Below are 17,225 nucleotides of genomic sequence, written 5' to 3' on the forward strand. Positions count from 1 at the left end.
ACAGTATTAGGTAAATAAGGATTAATAGCAGCAGCTATTAGAAAAAGAAACCACAAGACAAAAACAAAAGAAAATTTAAAAAACAAAATAAACAAATGATGAGTGAGTACTCTCTCCATATAACGCTCCATAGAATATAAGTACTGTGAGTGTTTAGGAAGCAATCCCTTAAATAAGAAACACTCGCTACCCAGAAACAACCTTGACCCAAGACCAAAGGAAACCACTTCATAAGACATCTCTTTCATAGGGTTTGTATTTATTGTCTTCTATCCACTGGAAATAACCTATTACCCTGAAAAAATATATATGTATGTGAATGTGTGTCTGTGTATGTATCTGTGCATATGAATTTGCTAAAGTTTCATACAAGACCCTATCACAACATGACAGGCTACATGAATTTTATGTACAAGAACACATTGCACTAACTGATTTAACATCCTGTTTTCTATAGACTAAGAATTATGCAAAAACATCTTATAAGACCATCTCTCTTCCTGTGGTTATAATGTAAATAGGTAGGAACCAATGTGTGCATTAGAAAATATTGTAGAGTTAGTCACCTCTGGAGGAAAATATAGCTCATGGCTCAGAAATCATAGATTCAAGAAGGACACATTCAAACACTACATAAACGAACACACATACACGTGCCCATAATCACACACATGTACACACATATACATAAACATCCACACACATACATATCCATACTGAGTGAGCACAATGAATTTAAAGACAAGTAAATCTGATATTTTGTTGAATATCTGAAAATTTCTAAATTTAAAAACACCAATGTATTATTAAATCCACACGAGATAGAGAAATAATTCATATAGTATTTTAATTGACATTATTGTAAAATATTGTGTTTTCAGAGCATTTCAAACATATTAAGATCTAACTAATTATTGCAAAGATGTGTGCATTTGTTCCTTATGGTGATGTTGTGTATAAAACAGACACATTTCAAACTATTTTTAAACAAAATGGTTCTAAAATTAATATTCTTAATGTATGAATATGAAAAGACAACTGGGATTTTTTTGTACACGGTGTTATATTTCTTGGCTCATTGTGAACCAGGGATATGTAAGTAATTCTCAGAAATAAGATTAACCTTATAATAGATCACACGTTCCTACTAGAGGAAAAATAGACTTTTAATAAGTGTTCTACAGTACATAAAAATGTGTATTTTACAAAAAAAAACCTATACCTTCTCATCCTAAGAGGATAAAAATACAAACCCTTTAAATATTGAAATTGCATATCAGTAAACTAGATGCGAAACATCTAGTGTTCTTATCACTAGAGGTGTTCCTATCACTAACAAGGTATGCATTTCAGATTAGATTACATAAAGTCATCTAGCAGGTAGCAAAATGCTCTCCTCCAGCCATGGCATAGGCACTGACTTGTGACTTACTTGTAATCTCTACAGTATTAACTCAAAAAGTCAATATTTTATATATTTGTATTTGAAATCAAGAGTAGGAGAAGACATGTGCAACTTAGGGAGAGGTTTGGGGATAGCTGGGGATTCACACAGCTGACTTGGCAGTAGATTTGTATACTTAAAACAAATTATCAAATTAATGATTCTAAAATCATCTGCATTTTCGTAATTAAAAATATAATCAGAGTTTGAGGACTCAAAAGATGAATCATGGTATGCACTCACTAATAAGTGGATATTAACCTAGAATCCTGGATTACCCAAAACTTAATCTACACATCAAATGAGGTACAAGAAGAAAGGAAGAGTGGCCCCTTGTTCTGGAAAGACTCAATGAAGCAGTATTCAGCAAAACCAGAACGGGGAAGTGGGAAGGGGTGGGTGGGAAGACAGGGGGAGAGAAGGGGGCTTATGGGACTTTTTGGGAGTGGGGGACTAGGAAAGGGGAAATCATTTGAAATGTAAATAAAAAATATACCGAATTAAAAAAAATAAATTCAATCCTAAGGATAAGAAAAATGGGGAAAATTGGGAGGAAAAGAAATCCTTACATTGGAATAGCAAAAATATATTCCTCATTCATCCATAGGAAAAATACAGATTTATCTTAAGTGTAATGATTGTCATAAGTATAAATAATGAGTGTAGTATGTAAGAAAGGCCTGACTGTAAATATGAAATCAAAGAAAACCACCAAAGAATTGTCAAAAATATGGAGGATCATTGCTAAATCATCAATAGAAAATGTGGAGGATGAAAAGTGGTGGAGGATATTTATTTAAATTAGAAGAGTGTATTTATGTTCTGAAAACAACTCTTCAAGGGCAAAAAATAAATAAACACATCATCATATGAAGAAAAGCTAAAAAGTACCTATTACCAATCTTCTCAGCTACAGAAAAGGATGTTAATAATTATGGCAGGTAATATATGAAAGCACTAGAGTCTTGGGTAAAATTCAGTAAAAATATTTACTTTATAGGAATTGGATCTAAGTCACCATGGTGTTGAAAGGCATCAGCGAGATTGCTCATGTACGATACTGAGCATTTGCCATAGCTGAGATCAAGCATCAGAGGCAAGAGAGCAGTTCCCTCTAGAACTATCTGCTCTTCCCTTCTTCTCTGTCCTGAGGACATACCTGGTTCTGCCAGACAAGGTAATATTTTCCTAATTGACGTCACTGGTTAGAAGGCTTACGGGACATTTTGGGAGTGGGGGGGCTAGGAAAGGGGAAATCGTTTGAAATGTAAATAAAAAATATACCGAATTAAAAAAAATTAAAAAAAAAGAAATTACTTTTATACTACACTTTCTCTTTAATTACTGTTTTATATAACCTAGAAAATATTAAAATCAAAAAGTGTGGTGATCATTATATACACCTTGTTGCAATTTCAACAGTGACATGTTACATTCACAACTCTTGATATATTTTGTACACATTAGCATTTATAAAAGTCACAGAGAAGGTGATTCCCTGAGCTACATTCTATTCTGCTTATAGGAAGAATGGTCTTCAGTAATCTGCATGCTACACAACAGTTAAATTTCAGATCCACACTAAATCCAATAGTGAAAATGGAACAATAATAAAAATATGAGAAAAATAGACAATTTTAAAAGATTTATTTTTTTATGTAATTAAATTGTAGCTGCCTTCAGATGCACCCGATGGGGCCATTGGATCCCATTATAGATGGTTGTGATCGACCATGTGGTTACTGGGAATTGAACTCAGGACCTCTGGAAGAGCAGTTAGTGCTCTTAAATGCTGAGCAATCTCTCCAGCCCCAAATAGACAAGGATTTAATAGCTATGTGTACAACTAAGTGATAAAAGTACTACATATTATGCTTGAAGTTATGAGTTGTAGCCTAAGCACTGTATACATTTGAACACACAGACACACAGACATACTCACAAACACACAAACACACACAAGCACACACCAATGATAAGTTAATAAGAAATGATTTTTAAACAAAAGTTACATAAAATGATATCCCTATGCCTAGAACATTCAAATAAATATGAGGATAAAGAGCCATGATTATGGAGCTGACCTTCCAAAGCAGGTATGACGATGCACAGAGACATACTGAAAGAGCAGAGTACAAAGGTAAAGCCAAAAAACCATACAGGACATGTGGATGTGGAGAGCAAATGAATTCTTGACAATAGTTTGCTCTGTTTAAGACTTGTTTTTCTTTAACTTACATAACAACAATTATTGTTGTTTAGAACACAAATATTTTAAAATAAGTAATAGTTGAACATGACATAAGTTAATATTTAAGCAAAAAGAACTCATGGTCAAAAGCTGCTTAATTCTAAAAGCAGCAAAGGGAAAAGGTCAAGTACCATAAAGTCAGACCAATTAGAATTACACCTTACCTCTCCCTAGAGATTACAAAATCCCTAACATCCTCACAAGGTGTCCCACACACCCTAAGAGAACACAAATGCCAGTTCAGGCTTCTGTTTGTTTGTTTGTTTTTATGTTGTTGTTTTTATCGAGACAGGGTTTCTCTGTGTAGCCCTGGCTGTCCTGAAACTCACTCTGTAGACCAGGCTGGCCTCCAACTCAGAAATCCTTCTGCCTCTGCCTCCCAAGTGCTGGGATTAAAGGTGTGCAGTACCACCGCCCTGCCCAGTTCAGGCTTCTATACCCAGTAAAACTCTGTTAGGAGAGATGGAGAAACCCAGATATTCCACGACAAAAACAAATTTACACAAGATCTTTCCACAAATCCAGATCTACAAAGGATCATAAATAGAGAAATCCAATACAAGGGGGGGAACTACAACCTAGAAAAAGGAAGAAAGTAACCTTTTAATAACCGAAAAAGAAGATAGCCAAATAAACATAATTTCAGCTCTAACAACAAAAATAACAGGAAGCAACAATCTCTTTTATTTAATATCTCTCAACATCAGTGGACTCAATTCTCTAATAAAAAAGACGTAGACTAACAGACTGGATACATAAAAAGACCCAACAGTTGGCTGCATACAGGAAACCTACCTCAGTGACAAAGACATCTGTCTGCCTCAAAGAAAAGAATTTTCCAAGGAAACTATTCCAAGAAAGAAGCTGGAATAGCCATTCTAATTTCAAGTAAAATTGATTTTCAAGCTAAAGTTATCAAAAAAGTTAAGGTAGGCCTCTTCATACACATCAAGGGAAAAATCTACCAAGAAGAACTCTCATTTGTGAACATCTATGCTTCAAATGCAAGGACACTCACATTCATAAAAGAAACTTTATTAAAACTCAAAGCACATATTGCACCTCACACATTAATAGATGGAGACTTCAACACCCCACTCTCATAAATAGACTGAACATGGCAACAGAAACTAAAAAGAAACTAACAGAAGTTATGAACCAATTGGATTAAACAGATATCTATACAGCATATTATCCTAAAACAAAAGAATATTCCTTCTGCTCAGCACCCCATGGTACTTTCTCCAAAACTCACCACATTCTTGGTCACAAAGCAGGCCTCAAGAGATAGATACAAGGAGATTGTAATAATCCCAATAAAAATGATGAAACAAGCTGTTTAATTCTAATAATAAAACTTGGCATGGAAATGTATGTTGTTGCAACTACCTGAAGTAATTTTCAGTAATTGTAGAAAAAAATACATTTGTTTTTGCTTTAACATATGTATCAATCTTGCTTCATATTGCTTTCTACATATCACACATAAAAAACATTTGAGCATGCTATACCAATATAACTTTTCATATGCATAAGTTCTTACTATCTCTCCCCTCCATCCTCTTATGTCTCTATCTTACATTACTCTAAAAACACATTGTCTCACTGCTAGTCAAGAAGTTGAAATTTCAGTTTTTGTTTTGTATTTACATACAGTGTCACAGGTTGGTATGTCTTCGGTGAATATCTTAAGAGAGAATGGTTTCTTCATATCCATCTTGGCTGCATCAATGGATCTGCTCAAATGAAATAAAAACAAACAACAGAGGAAAATTAATTCACTAGTAGATTATTTTAAACTAATCACTGTTAATAGTTTATAAGTAACCTCATGGCGTTAATTAAATAAAAGACCATCAGTTTGGCAATATGCAGTATTGGATGAGGGAATATTTTAAAATATTTTAGAAGCAAAGATATTGTCACATAATAGCACATTGACTTAGGAAACACAGCCAGTCCTCAGAAATTGTTGGTTGCAATGTTGTGAAATTGACTACATCTGACACGAACTACAATCCAGAAATTTTGGGCACCCCTGTGATCCAGATCTTGAGGATAGAAGATATAGGCTTTTGACTTGGACCTTGACATGGAGATCTTGCGACATAGTGGCCATGAAATGCTTAGGCCTAGGCAAGGTAGAACACACCCACTATTAATTTCTACTGACTGAGGGAGGTGGATCTGAATTCAAGGTCATCCTGGGAGAAAACATGGTCCCAACCTAGGCATGCTGGTACACACCATTAATCTGAGCCACATCTTCTGCTGGAGGCCTACATAAGGACATTGGAAGAAGGAAGTCTCACTCTTTTTTGCCTGCTTGCTCTTACTGCCAGCACATCTTCTTCAGGATTCCAGTTCATACAGAAGACCAGGGAAACAAACTGGCCTCAGAGACTGAAGAACTACTACATTTTTTGACATCCCCCCTCATAGATAGCCATTGTTGGCTTAGTTAGAGGACAAATCAATACAATAAATTCCCTTAATATGCAGGGACAGTCCATAAGTTCTGTGGCTCTATTGAAAGATCTATTACTAATACACAAGGAAAAGGCAAAAGTCTGCTTGATCTTAATGGAGGAAATGCAGATGGTTTGAATTAGAGTAGCATCTATGGAGTGGAATTTAAATTAATGCTGAAGAATACTGTTTACTCCAATATAAAGAGGAGGCAAGGAGTGCACTTCCTCCACATTAAATGAATAGACAAGAGAAACTAAAGTAATATTCAGTGACCATCTAATCAGCAACATATTTGGAGATAGTCTACCAAATATTTTTTTAAAAAAGAAATGAAGCAATCTACAATTCACATATCAGAACAAAATTAAAGTATAATCACAAGTAAAATACCTTCTGATAAAATAATACCAGTGATCTTTCTCTTCAATCGAACTGTAATATTAAAAGACAAAAAGGTTAGAGTCTTGACAGCACTAAAACTGTTAAGATTATTGTTCAGAGAAATTAGTATAAGCCAATTGCTATCCTGAGGGTGCAGGTGTAGATGATAGTCTCCACATGAATGACCATGTGCATGATATGTTTCAGTGGACGACTTTTATGACAGGGGGTTGAATATAGTATGGAGGCTAGTTGGGAACATGAAGACTTGACTATGTTGCAAGCGCTATGTGACTATGGCAGGGCTAAGCTTCAGTTTCATATGTAAAAGGGGATAGTTAATGCAGTGTCCTCTTAGTGTGACGTCATGTCACATTGAAAGAGATCATTATTCACACTAAATCACAGGTTAGGTACATGACCATTGTTTAGAACACACTTAATGCAGGGAGAACACCTTTTAGAAAAAAAATACTGTTTGTTTCCTTGAGTGAATTGGCATACAAGACTGGAGGTCCTAGAATCTAGTGCTTCATCTGTGTGAGTCATCAGTCAACTCTCTTGGTACAAATAATAAGACCACCACTATTCAACTACAGCTTATAAAACTCTAATATAAGATAGATTCAATATGATTTTAACATGCTAACATCTATAACTGAAAATTTTAGGTTGAATGTGTTAAACCTAATTGATATTTGACACATTCACAGTGTCTTGAAGTCATCAACATTATCTTTTTTTTATTTTTTTTAATTTTTTTTAATTTATTGATATATTTATTTACATTTCAAATGATTTCCCATTTTCTGGACCCCCACTCCCCGAAAGTCCCATCAGTCCCCTTCCCTCCCCCCCTTTTCCCACCCAACCCTTCCCACTTCCCTGTTCTGATTTTGTTCTATACTGCTTCACTGAGTCTTTCCAGAACAAGGGGCCACTCCTCCGTTCTTCTTGTACCTCATTTGATGTGTGGATTATGTTTTGGGTATTCCAGTTTTCTAGGTTAATATCGACTTATTAGTGAGTGCATACCATGATTCATCTTTTGAGTCTGGGTTACCTCACTTAGTATGATGTTCTCCAGCTCCATCCATTTGCCTAAGAATTTCATGAATTCATTGTTTCTAATGGCTGAATAGTACTTCATTGTGTATATATATCACATTTTTTGCATCCACTCTTCTGTTGAGGGATACCTGGGTTATTTCCATCTCCTGGCAATTATAAATAGGGCTGCTATGAACATAGTAGAACATGTATCCTTATTACATGCTAGGGAATCTTTTGGGTATATGCCCAGAAGTGGTACAGCAGGATCTTCTGGAAGTGAGGTGCCCAGTTTTCGGAGGAACCGCCAGACTGATTTCCAGAGTGGTTGTACCAATTTGCAACCCCACCAGCAGTGGAGGAGTGTTCCTCTTTCTCCACATCCTCGCCAACACCTGCTGTCTCCTGAATTTTTAATCTTAGCCATTCTGACTGGTGTAAGGTGAAATCTCAGGGTTGTTTTGATTTGCATTTCCCTAATGACTAATGAAGTTGAGCACTTTTTAAGATGTTTCTCAGCCATCTGAAATTCTTCAGGTGAGAATTCTTTGTTTAACTCCGTACCCCATTTTTTAATAGGGTTGTTTGGTTTTCTGGAGTCTAACTTCTTGAGTTCTTTATATATATTGGATATCAGCCCTCTATCTGATGACATTCTAATATTTGAGTATTCTATGAGTAACTATTTTTATGTGTTCAATTAAATACTATTTTTATCAAAATTAACTGGGTAATATTTGAGGTGTTGATCCAATTTATGTATACTATGCAGTATTATTGGAGAGAAATCAATTTGTGAATTTTCAAAACCTAGATAATACCAGACATTATGGGGAAAATCATGTGGAGAATACGCTACATCCTTGTAAGTCATTGTTTTGTCCACATCCTTTTTAGTAGACAGTGCACCTCCATTCTTTCCCAAGAATCTCTGGAATTCTGATGAACATCACAGATAAAAAACTAAGGTACATACTTACATGTGAGAAGTATGTTGTGGAAATTATAGGCAAACTGGTATCATCATTGAAGATAAAAATTGCAGTTGGCATCTGGTATACAGTCAGACTAAACTGTACTCTGATTTTGCAAATATTCTGATTAATTGGTTTATCCCGTGAATTTTGAAGCATTAATTTGCCCACCAATTTTTATAGCTATCTTCCTATGAATACAGGTTCAAACTATAGGTCTTACCGAAAGGAAGCCAAAAAATTGCCATCTGGCCAAAACAGGAAAAGGTTCTTGCAAAGAGAGAATTCATTTTTTCTGACTAGTTCCACATTATCCACAGCCCACAGGTTATTCAGTGGAATGATAAATTTTATTTTAAATTTTTTCTTATTCCTAGAAAGAGAATCAAGAATCTCTGTTAGTGTGATTTGCATTGTAGTTGGTAATGCTTATGGAAATACCGAGTTCCTCCTGTCCCAGAGCAGAGGAGGACTCTGGTTTATCACTCAGGCACAGTTCAAGCCAGGGAACATGGAATTCAACAAAGCATGGGGAAGGAAGTTACTGGATACGAGCTTCTCAATGTTCATAAATATACATAGCCTGATTTTTTTATGACTGGAGAAGGTTTAAAATGAATTTTTCATGAATATGTGTGTGAATATATATATATATATATATATATATATATATATATATATATATATATATACATATATATGTATATATATATATGAGTTTGTGACATTTTGAGAAAGATATGTATTTCAAGATTTCTTCCTTAAATTTTGTTCATTAGTAACCATTTTGCTTTTATTTTTATAATGAAATACCATAAAACATTAGTTGAAATTTTATATTTTACTTAACTATATGTAATAATCTTTCCCAAATAAATCATATAAAATATTATCTAACTGAATAATATTCATTTTCCTTTGCCCTTCTTTGTATATTAAGAAGTCATATCAGCTCACAACAATGGCTCCTTTAGTAAACATACAAAGGACGTATCATACAAATATCCAAAATATGATTATTTATCCATACATTTTAAACAAATAATTAGAAATATGTCTTCCTGTCAAGCATTCTGATCTTATCAAAAGTGCTTGTAAGAAGCAACCTTGGAAGAATTACTTTCCTTCTTTCATCATTCCCTTTATATGCAGTTTGTCCTTTGAGAATTTCAAATACATATATACTATTTTCTAATTAATTTTTGTTGTTTTCTCCTTTCCCTTCTATCTTTGGACAGAATCCTTTCCATATATGTGACATTTCTATTACATTATGATAGGCTGAATATTAACTCTTTGCATGTGTATGTGTGTGTGTTAGTGTGTGTGTGCGTGTGTGTGTGTGTTTGTGTGTGTGTGTATGTTTCAATGTGTGCACGGGGGTACATAAGTCTGTATTGGACACTGTTGAGCTAACACATTGGAACAAAACTAAACATAATTACTCTGCCTCTTTCAGATTCAAGAGACAATATGAGACAATATATACTCTGATTTAAAAATCATATATATGTATATAAATTTGAAATATGTGGTGTTTTTTACACAAAATATTACAGAAAAAATATCCCACACTATCTAATGTACCATGTAACAGCCAAAATACCATTATGTAATATTTACTATAGCATACACATGAACACTCACACACAAACATACAAACAAATGTCGAAATCAAATGAAATATTTGTACTTATATTTTCTTTCCACTTCAGGACTTCTAATTATATATATATAATACATACATATGTATCAAAAAATATATGTACATATAAATGCATGTATATGAACAAAAATTCAGAAGAAATGCATAAAACTAAAGCCTCTAATTCAAATGTCTGATAAGAGATAACCTATCTTTCAAATGGAAATAATGACATTCATCTCCTATGATACTAATAATGCTCTTAACAAAATATGAATGGCAATCTCAAAATAATTTTAGTGTTTCTCACTACACAGCAGTAGCAAGACAAATATTTGGTCTTTCAAGAAAAACATTTATTTTACTTTCCTTTACTCTCAAAAATTAAAGTGAATTTCACTTACACCAATTTTACATAAAAGGTTCCTGATCAGTATCTACATTTTTCATTCAAATGAGTCAATTACTGTCTTTTAAAAAATGTATTTCCAAGTGTGGACTAAATTTGAGTTGAGTAGAAAGGATGAGAAGGATGAGAGACTGGTAGACAAACTGTACATTCACTTATTTTGAACCTGTATCAGCCAGACAATAACATTTTCTATGCTGGGAGCTTACAGACACTGATCGGGGTTGAAGGCCAAATTTACCCCATTATTCTCTCCTGAACATTTCATTTTCCCACAGTTTTTGAAAAGTATCTTCTGGCATATTATCTCAGAATGGCCAGAAATTTTATCTACCAAGCTGAATAAACTATATTATTGATGTCTGTTCTCCAGACCATTTATGAACTTATGAGAACATATTGTAAAATATTTACCTCATAGTATCAGTATCAACTTCATACCTTCTAGAATAGGAAGGCTATGATCATGGAGAGTGGAGATTATATGGGATGTGGTCCAGCAAGACACCTTCATGATCATAAGTTACAGTGCAACCTTATATACATCTTCATTTAATCACAGCGCTTTTCTTGAGTATGTGCAGAATCACCAACTAGGAAGAACTCGCTGCCTGAAGTTTCCTGTGATTACTAACTGCTATTAGAAGGGATAGTAGCTGCACCTTGATTCTTTATATGGAAACTATGAAGTCAAGAGGCATTTACATGGGTTGCCACTTGTGTACAAGAATCATAATCAGACATTCTTCTCTCTTTTGTCTCAGTCTATCTAGAAACAACAAGTAAGAAAACACCAGCTTCTCATATTTTAAATATTTTATTTTGAGAATATGTCTCTCTGTATAGTCCACATAATCCCACAAAGTTTCAATACTCCTAAGTCAGCTTTATAATGTTACTATTACTGGCATGTGCTTGTCCATCTGCCTCCTTTTAAAGTTTGTCGTTATTCTTTCCCCAGATTCAAATAGCAGGAGAGCACCTTAAATATTTCAACTTTTAAAGAAAATGTGTCTAAATCTTTGGACAAAACAAATTGAGAAGTGCCTATGGGATTGTCGACCAAACCTCAACCTCTGTAGAGTAAAAAGAAGTTGTGAGCATGAAGTAATGAATGTATGTTCTTTTTAAAATAGAAGTAAAAGAACATTTTATATTCATACAAAAAGTCCTAATTAAACTGTAGCCTATCATAGTTAGGAATGCTAGTTGCAAATACTCACAGGTTACTAGATACTACTAAAACGTCATCAAATAAGGACAGATGTCGTCTGTTTGTTTTCGTGCCCCTTGTGAGTTCCACGGGACCTTGGCACAGCAAGGTTCGCTCTAATCCACCCATGTCTGCCTTCACCAGGGGTTCCGTATAGAAAAGTTGAGGTACTCCTTGTACAGGTCTCCACCTAATGGAACAAGAACTCAGGGGATAAGTTGTAAGACCAATGTTCATACTGAATTTTAATTTCATGATATAAAAACACACTAAATAAAGATTAAAGGCAATATCTGAGGAATATGATTGCAACATTTATAATGATAAGTTAATATACTGTACACATGAATGAAATTCACAAATAAATAAGTATATAATATTAAAAGATAATGGTAACTCATAACATAAATGATATTCTATTGGGAAAGATATTAAGAACTTAAAAAATGAACCTGAGTTAAAAATTTTAGATTGTTTTTGGTACTTGTAAACATTCTGGCCTTTCTTATATATTGGCCTATAGGTGTGTATCCTTCAGAAATTTCCTTGTTATGTGATTGTCCCTTCCTCCAACTATCTTGACCGTTAAAAACTTACATATGAGTAGCTGGTGTGTATTGTCTTCTCAAGGTGTAATTGTATTGATATAAATAACTCAGGACCAACACTTATGCTTACATATTTCTGATGTTCAGCTGAGCTGTCAAAGCTCTTATAATAAACTAGATTAGTGTCAAATCAGAAAAGCAAACAAATATACAAACAAACAAAAAAAACCCAAATCCTCCAGCATTCAAAAAGATATTTGTTAAGTTTGTCTAGTCCAGAAAATGGGTCATTTCTCTTGTTGTCTGCCTGTGGCTCCTATATAAATATCAACATTGATTCTGGGAAGTAAAAAAACTGTACATTTTAAAATTGATACCTAGATTCCTGGACCGCTCCAAACTCTCCATCTCCTGTGCTATGCTAAAGATAGAAGCCCCTCTCCATCTCTATGAAGGTAATGCTTCTCCTACTCAAATTATTCCCTTTTCTCTCTCCTGGATATTCTTCCTTCTTTATTACCCAGCCTTGACCATATCAAATCTGTTTCTCTTTTCTCTCTGAACTCTTCCAGCTGCCTCTGAACATCTTTCCTTTCTAATTCCTAATGAAATTCTTCCCTGTAATAATGGGCAAATCTTCTGTTGGTTTCTTTACTGTAGTGTGCTCATACAAAGGAATATTTATGATATATACTTTCCTTATGGGAATATGATTTTGCCCAAATCATATTACTTTTTTCAAAGTATGTGAACAGACACACTATATCTTTTATTAGAAAGCATTTAGGATCCCTGTGAATCAAACTGTCAAAGAGATACAGCTACCAATAGTTGTCATCACCCATGTCTATCAATAATGAAAAGACACATTAAAGATAATTCCAATTCAATTTTGTGGAGGAAAAAAGAGATAATTCCTGATGTGCTTTGTCTATCATGAGATTCAAACTGTATATAAAAATATCTTTTCCCTGGAGCCTGGAAGGGAGAAACGTTCAATGGAATTGAAATTTTATTTTGCCTTCCTCCCCCTGAACATCAAATTGCTGACTACAGTTTGAAAACATACTACTGAGGTGTGAGGCCTCTTTAGTGGACAGGCTGATAGTCCATTGTAATGTTAATAGTCTAAGGCTCTGGGTCCTCTGACACAGTGACACACACATTGCCTTCTCTTGTACTTCTGGCTTCAAAAATAATTTTCTGTAACTGAAATATTGTAAGAAATAATTTCTTACAACCTCAGAGATAGATAGATAAACAGACAGACAGATAGATAACCACAATACTAATATATGTACAACAATATGTGAAATATATGTATAAAATATTTATATATACTTATTATATATATATATATGCAAAGATTCTCAATTCCTAATCTTTAAACCTATTCAGAATGAATGTGAAAAGCACCACATGTAGACTTCATTAACATTGTGAACCATAGATAGAGTCTAGTAAATGCAAAAATCACAGTAATCTTTGAAATGTATAGAAGAAGACACATACTTATTAGGATTCAATAAACTTTATGTAGCTAATATATGTTGAGGTCAAGGAAACAGCCAGGTTTTCCTAACAATTAAATCTAGTTGTGTCTCAGGGAGTCTATATATTCTAAAATACCAAGATAGTTCCAGCTCAGGATAGATCACAGATGGATTCCTGGTGTTTAGAAACAAACATAAAGCTCCACACCAAAATTAGTATTTATAAAATAATTAGTGAAAAATTAATCTTGTTCAGAGAAAAGAATCATTTCCCTTGCCTCTGAGAAAACAAACTTGCAATCCCTTGCCTTGTGACTCCTATGAGGATTGTCAATAGTCACACTGGCCATTAATTTTACCTGAACAGGAAGTAAAAGTAATTTTTACACATTTCCCTTAGATTGTGTTTCTTCCCAAACATCTCCATCAGCTTCTGCAGTAAGCTAACTCCCAAAATGTTATAGGAGCCCCATTCTCTTTATGATGGCAACGTTTCTCTCACTCCCCCAGCTATCTCCAATTTTCTACCCTGATATTCTCTATTCTATCTTAGACAACACTGATAAAATCAAGCTTCAATCTGATGTAAACATTTTTAGATTCCTCTGAACATTTTTATCTAACCCATAATCACCTTCTTCCCTGTAACATTGGAGTGGCTACTTTTTGGTGGTTACTCTGCACTGTTTATATAATACAAATATTAAATTCTATATTAAGTGAATGTAACTCTGCTCAAAAATATGACACTTCTAACAATGATTATGTAGAGACACACCAACATTATATGGAAAGCATTTAAGACCCATGAGATTCAAAGTCAGGAAAAACAGCAGCCGATGGTTGTCATCACATATTTCAAATACTAATGTTAAGATTGTTATAAAATAATAGCAACTCAAATTCATGATGAACAAATGGAAAGGAAATTAACATGTCTGTAAATTAGTTCCTGTCTAATCTGAATAAATGTTCAAATATTCAGAAGTAGATTCCAAAGAACACAAAATGAGTTGTAAACTGTAAGAATTTGAAGAAAACCAGGGAATTGTTAGATTTAGGGTCTACAAAAAAGTATGACAAACTCTTTATAAAATCTTTGTAGACAAGGTTGTTAAAACAATTGTGTTGCACATAAAATAATCCTCACTCATATCTTTGACAGATTTTTTTTTAAATTTACAGAAATCTTTTTCCTGTATGTCAAAGCATACCTCCCCTCACATAATAATGTTGTTTCTACAGAAGATTGGTACCGATTATGGCTACCATGACTACCTTTTCAAGATACAACTGCTGAGTTTAGAAGTAGTTCACATGATCTGGAGGAATAAAGAGAGAAAACTTTCTGATATGATTATACTATCATGAGAAAGGAACTACTTATAAAAAAATACCTTTTCGGTGGAGCCTGGAAGGGAGAACCTTTGAATAAACTTGAATTTTGCCTTCCTGCTTCTGAATACCAAACTGGAGACTACAGTTGGTAGACAAGCTACTGAAGTCTGAGGATTCTCTAGTAGTCAAGATGAAGAATCATTGTGATGTCAATATTCTAAGGCTCTTGCCAACTGACAAATGGACACATGCATGTCCTTCCCGTATACTTAGTGGCTTTAAAACATTTTTCTAACAGTTGTTGAACCATATGTCTTTGCAAGGAATCACATATTTTCACAACCATACATATGAACATGAAAGTTATATAGGTGAGGGAAAGAATATAGAGACAGATACGTGACAGATCACTAGACAGATTGATAGCTACTCTTCTGGTGTTTCTTTACCCTGTTCATACAATTTGAATACTAAAACATATGTGAAGTGACTATCATGTTGCTCAAAATATATATCTTTAAAGAATATGCAGAGAGACACTGGCTTTTATGTAGAAAGTCATGAGATTAGAGGTGTCAGGAAGAACAGCAGCCAATGGTTTTCATAGCACATCACACAGTAACGTAAAGGAATTTTACAAAAATGATACCAGTTCTGTTTCATGATACTAAATATTAAAAGTAAATGAACATATGAGGAAAATGATTCCTTTCTATTTGAATGAACATTAAAATTTTTACATTTAAATAATCACAACATATCTTGGAAAAAATAGCAATTTGCTGGAAACCCAAAGAGTTCATAGGTTTTAGGTTGAAGTCTAACCAGTTTACAAGAAGAGTAGGTAAAAACAATTAGTCTAGAAAATATTCCTGTTCCATGTTCAGGATAGGTATTTTTTGAAGACCTATAGAATGCATTCTCCTGGAAGCTCAAAGCTTAGCTCTCCTTATTTCATAACTTTGTTTTGTTAGGGAATTGGCACTGAATATTGTTACTGAGTAACTTTCCATGAAGACACTGCCAAGCTAAGAGCTAGTTTACTGGATCTGGAGAATCAAGATAGAACACTTCCTGATTTTATTAGACTATCATAAGAATCAAATTAGTTATTACATACATACCTTTACAGTGGAGCCTGGAATTGACAACCAATCAATGGATATAAAATTATCACTTTTCTTCTAGGCACTAAATACCAACTGTAGACTGCAGTTGGTAAGCCAACCACTGAAGTCTGAGGATTCTTTAGCAGTGATAGGCCATTGTGGTTTCAAGATACAGAAGTTCATGCTATAACTGACAAAGTGACAAGTGCTTTTCACATCCTTCAATCTTTTGGCTTTAAGTGTGTCTTTCTTTAACAATTGTTGAAATATAGGAATTTTTATTAAATAACCGATTGTTGAAATATGGGAAATTTTATTAAATAACAGATTTTCATAAAAATATGACATGATAGATGAGGTAGATAGATAGATAGATATCAATAATAATACCTGTTCAAAGGGGAAGGAATTTTATACAAAACAATGTGAATTATACAAAACAATGTGAAATGCATATTCATTCACAAATATTCTCAATATCTAATTCTTTTTTAAACTCTGAAAGGTATATGTGAAAATTCAGTTTCATTATCACTCTGAGCCTTAGAGACCAACATGCAAAAATCATAAGAGACTTTAAAAATTAATGTGGCTTCCTGAATGGTGCCAGAAAGTTTCATCCACATGGATATCAGATAGCATTGAAGATTTGTATATTTTCTTTCCATCATAGTGACTGCTTAATTTAGAATCATAGTTAAGTATAACATACATTATTTAAATAAATTCCCTCTATCATCTACAACTTCACAATAAAAACCACTGCAATAAATATAAAATATTTATTTTATTTTATTGTTATTATTTAAAGTTTGAAACATAAGGCCTTTTATTTTCCTTTTTCAGACAAATCATTATATTTTCTTTCTCATTCCTTTTATTAAACGTAGTTTCTTTT

General features: G+C 33.7%; 2 protein-coding genes across 2 annotated transcripts in view; both read right to left on the reverse strand.

Annotated features, from left to right (window-relative positions):
* Positions 1-13,232, reverse strand: part of LOC127683759 (rho GTPase-activating protein 20-like) — a 29,559-nt gene extending 16,327 nt beyond the window's left edge. Inside the window, exons 1-4 of the mRNA XM_052180984.1 lie at positions 13,213-13,232; positions 11,850-12,029; positions 8,796-8,945; positions 6,558-6,599 (exon numbers count right to left, since the gene is read on the reverse strand). Coding sequence (XP_052036944.1) covers positions 6,558-6,599; positions 8,796-8,945; positions 11,850-12,029; positions 13,213-13,232 — 392 coding nt within the window. The remainder of the gene's footprint in view (positions 1-6,557; positions 6,600-8,795; positions 8,946-11,849; positions 12,030-13,212) is intronic.
* A 978-nt stretch (positions 13,233-14,210) lies between these two features.
* LOC127683760 (rho GTPase-activating protein 20-like) overlaps positions 14,211-17,225 on the reverse strand; it is a 43,724-nt gene continuing 40,709 nt past the window's right edge. Inside the window, exon 17 of the mRNA XM_052180985.1 lies at positions 14,211-14,239. Within this exon, the coding sequence (XP_052036945.1) occupies positions 14,211-14,239 (29 nt within the window). The remainder of the gene's footprint in view (positions 14,240-17,225) is intronic.

Source organism: Apodemus sylvaticus, chromosome 4 (assembly GCF_947179515.1).
Source record: "Apodemus sylvaticus chromosome 4, mApoSyl1.1, whole genome shotgun sequence".
In the NCBI taxonomy this organism is placed as follows: domain Eukaryota; kingdom Metazoa; phylum Chordata; class Mammalia; order Rodentia; family Muridae; genus Apodemus; species Apodemus sylvaticus.